At 62.2% G+C, this 6,418-nt stretch overlaps 1 protein-coding gene across 4 annotated transcripts; it reads right to left on the bottom strand.

Moving 5' to 3' along the window:
• Nucleotides 1-85: 85 nt before the first annotated feature.
• Nucleotides 86-6,366, bottom strand: Klhl17 (kelch like family member 17). Of its 4 annotated transcripts, none has more exons than XM_013364747.4 (12): nt 5,421-6,366; nt 4,421-4,680; nt 4,216-4,337; nt 3,874-4,095; nt 3,323-3,439; nt 2,879-3,092; nt 2,494-2,638; nt 2,242-2,409; nt 1,724-1,812; nt 1,560-1,633; nt 1,194-1,375; nt 86-999 (listed from the first exon to the last, which is right to left on the bottom strand). In XM_013364747.4, the coding sequence occupies exons 1-12, from the start codon at nt 5,522-5,524 to the stop codon at nt 771-773; spliced, it is 1,926 nt and encodes a 641-aa protein (XP_013220201.2). In that variant the 5' UTR covers nt 5,525-6,366; the 3' UTR covers nt 86-770. The 4 variants fall into 4 exon arrangements, with proteins under 4 accessions (XP_013220201.2, XP_021591600.1, XP_077883396.1 ...); XM_021735925.3 differs by having other exon boundaries at nt 2,879-3,224; XM_078027270.1 differs by lacking the exon at nt 1,560-1,633 and having other exon boundaries at nt 847-999; nt 2,879-3,224.
• Nucleotides 6,367-6,418: the final 52 nt, after the last annotated feature.

The raw sequence follows: 6,418 nt of genomic DNA on the forward strand, positions 1-6,418 counted from the left end.
GAGCCCAGACAGGACCCCAGGCTGTGCTGCACCTCCACAAGGCAGAGAACTAAAAGGGGCCAGAGATGGACGCTTAGTCTCTGGCTCAGGGAGCCCAAAAAACGTGTTTATTGTTCAAGATGGCTCATATTGCTGAGTAGGGTCTGAGTGCATGTGCCCCAGCCCCATGTGAGATCCAGAAAAGACACCAGACTGCAGACACAGGATGCAGGAAGGGAGCCTGCTTCGTGCCCTTCCTGGGGACAGCCCTGGCTGGCAGGTAAGGGAGTGTGCAAAGTTCAGACTACCTGTCTGCACCTGCTTAAAAATCCCTGCCCTGCTCCCGCTCCACCAACTCTGGTTATTATGCTGCTCCTGACCCAGAGTCTATAGAGTACCATTGGGCCACTGAGCTCCCTGCAGCGAGTGGCCACCCTATCACCCCTCACTGCCTGGAACAAGGAACTGGGTGGAGGACACTCGGAGGGCAACTTGGTCCCCTGTGCACACAAGTGCCCACGCTTTGAGAGTAAACATATGAATTGGTAACTGCAGCGGTGCTCATCCATCAATAAATAACGAATTAATACATAGGTGAGTAAATAAATAAACAGCACACACATAGAGGAACAAGGAGTGAGCAGAGACGTGAAGAGACAGTGCAGGACGTCTCTGGTGGGGCCACGTCCAGCCCCTGACACATGGCTGAGGAGAGGGAGGTGCTGGGGTCGACCCGAGGGGCTTAAGGCATGTGGGAGGCAGCGGGGCCTCTCTGTGGTCGGTGCTGTGTGTCAGAGGCTGGTGGAAGACACAGACAGCGTGGGGGAGGAGGGTGGCGGGAAGTTGAGCAGCTCCAGCACTGCCACGCCCACACTGCTGCGCCGTGTGAACATGCAGGAGGCAGCTACCCACTTGTTGGTCCTTGGGTTGTACTTCTCGATGGAGTTGAGGCTGGAGCTGCCATCATTGCCGCCCACAGCATACAGCCAGCCGTCCATGGCCACCAGGTCATGTGTGCTCCTGGGGATGGGCAGCCAAATGAGTTGTGTGGGTGGGACCACAGGAGGAGCCACTGGGTTGGGGGCAGATCCACTGGAGGAGCCAGGGGCGGGGCCACAGGAGGAGCGGGGGCGGGGCTGGGTGTCCCCAGTGGAGTGGAGCCAGTGGAGCTGATCTACTGCATTGGCTAGAACGGCCCAACTTGGCCTGCAAACCTGCGAATGTTCATGGGTGCCACGCTCTCCCAGGCGCCAGCCTTGGGGCTGTATCTCTCCACTGAGTTGAGGCAGCTGGTGCCATCGTTGCCCCCGGCCACATACAGGGCGCCCTCCAGCACCGCCACACCTGCAGAGCTGCGCCGGCTCAGCATGGAGGCCACCGGGGTCCATGCGTTCACCTGTGGTGGTGAGGCCTGAGCTGAAGGCTGACACAACAAGGGCACCCCACCCATCCCCCTAAGCAAACCCTAACCCAGGCAGGATATCTGTGAGACAGGGTGGATATGAATGGCTGGCCTGAGGGTGGAACCCCCAGGCAGCAGTGGGCTGGGGGGGGGGACTGCCATGGGGTGCACTATGCACCTGGGGCTCATACTTCTCCACAGTGGCCAGGTGTGAAGAGCTGTCATATCCACCCACAGCATACAGGTTCCCATCTGCGGAAGGCAATATACCCTGGTGCTCCTGCTGGGTGGGGGGTGCAGGTAGGAGGGTGGGCACCACAGGAAGCAGGCCCTTTCACCCACCGAGTGTGGCCACGCGCACATATCGCCTCCGGGTGCTCATGGCAGCGATGGATGTCCATGTTCCCGTCAGGGGGTCATAGCGTTCAGCGCTGTGGGCACCAGACTGCTGCTGACCCGTAGCCACAACAGAAAGGTTGTCCAGCCCCAGGACCTGCCCTCCCCCATGGAACAGCTGAAATCCCAAGGAGGCCACCATGAAGACTCTGACTCAAGTCCTACCATAGCCAACAGCAGGACCTGTGGGGTGGGCATGGGTGGCTGCCTGGTTGGGTATTCCTGGGCAAGTGTCCCCTTTGGGCCCAGCCCTAGACTGGAGGAGAGGACCCCAGGAAGGAAAAGGGATGGGGAGAGACCAGGCCTAAGAACTGCTTGGCCTGAGGTAAAGAGGCTTTGGGGACCCTGGTGGCCTGGGCAGGCAGTACCCTTGCCATCCCCCTTCAGACACAATTTGGTACAGCCTCACCTCCTGCTGCCGAGCCACCCTGCAGGGTCATGGGGGTCTCAACCCCAGCTACTACCTGTTGAGACAGGAGGCCCCATCGTAGCCGCCAGCTGCGTACAGGAGCCCGTGCAGGGCAGCTACGCCCAGGCAGCTGCGCCTCGTGCCCATGGACACCTCAGGTTGCCATGTGTTGGTCACAGGGTCATATGATTCCACAGTAGCCAGGTCTGAGGTCCCATCATAGCTAGGAGAGGGGTCCACTACTGGTCAAGGAAGGCCTAGCAGGCATGTGCCAAGCCCCGAACCCAAGCCTGGCCTCTATGCTTACCCGCCCACAGCATACAGCCGGTTTCCTACAGCAGCCACTCCCACTCGGGCCCGGCGTGTGGACATGGAAGCTACTACGTGCCAGCGGTCAGTTCGAGTGTCATATGCTTCACAGTCCCCATGGATGGCAAAAAGACTCCCGCCACCTAGGAAAGGGGAGGTGACAGGATAGGAGGAGAGGCACTGGGAGGCAACCAGTGGGAGTCTAGCATAGCCTGAGAGCAAGAGTATTGGGGCTCTGGGGGTGGATCACACTCCACAGGGCCTGGAGAGACCCTGGATGGAGGAGGAGGGAGCAGGTCAAGACCTGACCAATGTGGTGGGCTGGGCTTGTGTTGGGTATGGCCAGGGCAGGGGTGTCAGAGGAAGGGGCCAGATGGGCATACCCACGGCAAAGAGCACAGGGCCGGCACCCTCACAGCGCCGGGGCCGTGTGCGGCTGGTACCCAGTACACCTCTCTGCTCGGGCAGCAGGTGGAACTTGAGGGCCTCAATGAGCAGATCCTTGCAGTCAGGGTGATGCCTCACCAGGCTCTCAGCATCCACGTGGCCCAGCAGGAAGTCGCGGCTCAGCAAGGGCAGCCGCACACACTTCATCAGCTGGGGCAGGAGTGCCAGGGTCAGGGGACCCTCAGGCACACTTGCCCCAGGGCTGAGACCCTGGCTCAGATGCCTGTACCACCTGTACGATGGGTTCTTGAGACAGATGCCTGCACTGCCCCCATGGTGTCCCTGAACGGGAGAGGCCAGGGACTCCATGAGGCACACCTAGGCTTCAGCCACCATGGTCCCTCCCCAACACCACAAGGGGTCCCGAGGCCTGGCCTTACTCTTGGAACGTGCTGCCTCCGAGTGTCCACGTCATGTTTGACCCAGCTCAAGACAGCACGGTAGACATCTTCTTCTGAAGGTACATTCAGGCTGTCACTAGAGACCAATTCCAGCACCTGGGGATAGGGGTCCTCAGGCATGAGATCTGGGGAGGGTCCTGCGAGTCCAGGGAGCCCCCTGAAGGTACCTGGGAGGGAGGGTCTGGAGGTGGTGGTGGGGTCAGTGTTTCTACAGGAAGGGGCCCAGCAGGGTCAGGAGCTGTGGATTGGTTCCTGGGGGCCTAGATCCCAAATAGTCTTGGGGACATGGAACCAGGACTGGGGTTTAGGAGCAGAGGCTGTTAAGGATGAGATGAGATGAAGAGTCCAAGGCAAAGACCTGGGTAGAGCCAGGAGATGGGAACAGGGTTGGGGGTGCCCAGGCGACAGGTCACAGGGTGGGCATGGGTCAGAAGCTGGGAACGAGGCCTGGGGAACAAAGAGCAAGGGGTGAAGGAGGGTGCTGGGGTGGGAAGGGGCAGGGTGTGGGTTGGGCCCTGTGGGCAGGTTACCTGCTTCAGCGGCAACAGCATGAACTCCTCGGTCTTGGCCACGTCCACAAAGTGCTGCAGCACATACCTGTGTGCTGCCTTGAGCAGGTCACTGCACGAGTGCGTATCGGCAAAGCCCCGGATGCCCAGGCAGTTGGAGGGGTCCAGCTGACTCAGCAGGAACTTGCAGCAGGCATCCCGGACGCCATTCAGCTGCAGCAGGCTGGCAGCTGGGAGCAGCGTCTGTGGAACATGGAGATGGGGTCTGGTGGGAGGTGCCCAGGCTGTGAAAGTTTTGGTTTGGGGAGAGGCCTGTGAGGGGCCAGGGCATGGGGAGACCTGGCAGGAGGCCCACTGCCTCACCTGTACGTTGCCCTCGCCTACTACAATCTCAGCCGTGTATGCAAACTGCACCAGTTGGTCCAAGGCCTGAGGGTCAATGTCATGCAGTGTCACATGAGTCTGGCGGCTCTCACTCATCTCATCTGTGGGGACAGTAGTCAGGCTCGTACCTGTCCCGGGAGAGCTGCAGAGAGCCCCCAAGTGCCACCCAGACTGTGGTACTTGCTTGTGAACATGGCGTGGAAGTAGGGGCTACAGGAGGCCAGCACCACCTTGTGTGCACGGATCTCCTTGGCGGCCACATGCAGGACGATGTCACACAGGAGGCCACGCTGCCGCATTCGGCTCATGGCTACGAAGGCATCATGGTAGTGCCGCTTGGAGTTGTGGGCCACACTATGGCCCTCGCGGCTCAGTAGCTGCATGGCACCTTCCATGGGGGCTGCGGGCCGGGCCTGCCTGGGCCGCGCTCGCTCTGCCTCTGGGCTGCAGGTGGGCAGGGCCAGGTCAGGGTTAGCCCTGTAGGGGGCTGCTCACCCACCTCCTCTGTGCCACCAGACTTCTGGGTATGGCCAGGGCAGCCAAGTCAGCCATCTGTCCAGTAGTCCAGTGGCCATAACGTCTGCATCAAGGCCCACCTAGTCATGCTGCCCGCCTGGAGCAAGACCTCCCCTCCTGTACAGAGAGCTACCCTGGAGCCAGACCAGACTCTCTTCTAAGCCTACTCCCACTGGAGACCATCGGGACACTGCTGCCCTGACTGTCCAGCTTCCTCTGCCCACCTCCCTTCTCAGCTACTAAGTTCACTCATCTCTTGTTCCCCTTGAGAGACAGGTGTCCTCTACCCTCCTCTACAGCACAGGGCTCCTGCCTTGCCAGCCACCCTTCCCACCCCTCAGCAGGACTGGGAATGTGGGAGGTGTTCGCAGGGAACCGGCCGATGCCGCTTTAAAGCAGACCCCTTGGCCCCTACAGCAGGTGGACCTCCCGTGGTGGAGGGATTCAAGGGCAGGCAAGGGGCTTAGGGCCTCTCTTTCCAGGGGTCAGCACCCCTGGCCCTCCCGCAGCACTCAGGACTTCCCAGAACCGCTGCCGTGGCCGAAGGACCGAGGAGCTCGGACTTCACACGGCCCAGGCCTGCGGCAGCCTCTCGGGCGACGCCGTCCTCCCGAGTCCCCCGGTCCCTCCGTGGGTCCTCGGCGCCGCCCGCTCTCCGCCCCACTCACGCCGGCGGCTGCGGCTGTGGCGGCGGCGCCTCGGGCCCGGGCCCCGGGCTGCCGTGCTCCGGGCTCTGCGTTCTGCCGGCCGGGCGCTCGCCGCGCGGCTGCATCAGCTCGGCCACCGAACTGCCGCCGCGAAGCGCGCAGGACGAGCGAGCGCGACTGCTGGAAGGATGCTCGGCAGCGGTGGCCCCTCAGCGTCGCGCGCCTCCCCGGCTGCAGACGCTGTTTCTCGGCGCCGCCCGCCCCATCTCTCGCGCTCCGAGGAGGCTTCGAGGATCCGCGTTGGACACGGGTCAGCCCGGAGTCGCGTCACCGGATCGATTCCTCTCGTAGCCCTCGGGCCCCGCGTACAAGCTCCGGGCGGACCAGCTCCGGGCCCCAGATGGCCAGCCACCTGCCGGTTGTGCTGTGGTGGGTCAAGCCTTGGGCCGTGCGCTGGCCGTTTGGTCCAGCCGTCCAGGCCCGCGGACCCCGCAGCCTGGAAGGAGGAATGCATCCTCTCCGCCCAGCCCCGGGCCCCTGGCCAGACACTCGAGTGCGTTTTCCGTGGGACCTCGCTGCACGGAATGTGGATGGTGCTGCCAGGGGCTGCTGACCGTCCAGCGAGATGGACACAGGGCTCTTGCTCCGACCTCGCGTCAGGCGAAGCCAGTCCCGCCTCCCAGCATGCTCTGATGCCTGTCAGACTGTCTATCTGTAGCCCCGCGGTTTCTGTTTTCACTGTTTTCTCCATTAGACCCTGGGCTTGTCACTGGTTTGTGTGTTCTTAGAAGTCTCCACTGTCGCACGTTTTGATGTTGTCAGCGCCCTGCACACGCACGGGTGGGCCGCGGACAGGGCCTCGATTCCCCAGGTGGGAGCTGTTATTTCAGCGTGTCACGGAGAAGGACGCAGAGCTCTGACCGGGCCCGGCCCGCGTTGGGCGAATGAATGCCAGAGCCGTGCCAGAATCCACCTGAGGCCAGGAGGGTGCGAACGCGCCCTCCCGCCTGGAAGCCACC

Source organism: Ictidomys tridecemlineatus, chromosome 11, assembly GCF_052094955.1.
Source record: "Ictidomys tridecemlineatus isolate mIctTri1 chromosome 11, mIctTri1.hap1, whole genome shotgun sequence".
Taxonomy (NCBI): Eukaryota; Metazoa; Chordata; class Mammalia; order Rodentia; family Sciuridae; genus Ictidomys; species Ictidomys tridecemlineatus.

What these genes read in the sequence shown, in the direction of transcription:
- Klhl17 (XM_021735925.3), bottom strand. Translation starts at nt 5,524, where the DNA reads ATGCAGCCGCGCGGCGAGCGCCCGGCCGGCAGAACGCAGAGCCCGGAG. An exon ending in GGGGCCTCCTGTCTCAACAG is followed by an intron (nt 1,813 to 2,241) that starts GTAGTAGCTGGG and finishes TGGTGCCCACAG; the next exon opens with CGCTGAACGCTATGACCCCC. An exon ending in GCACCCATGAACATTCGCAG is followed by an intron (nt 1,000 to 1,193) that starts GTTTGCAGGCCA and finishes GCCCATCCCCAG; the next exon opens with GAGCACACATGACCTGGTGG.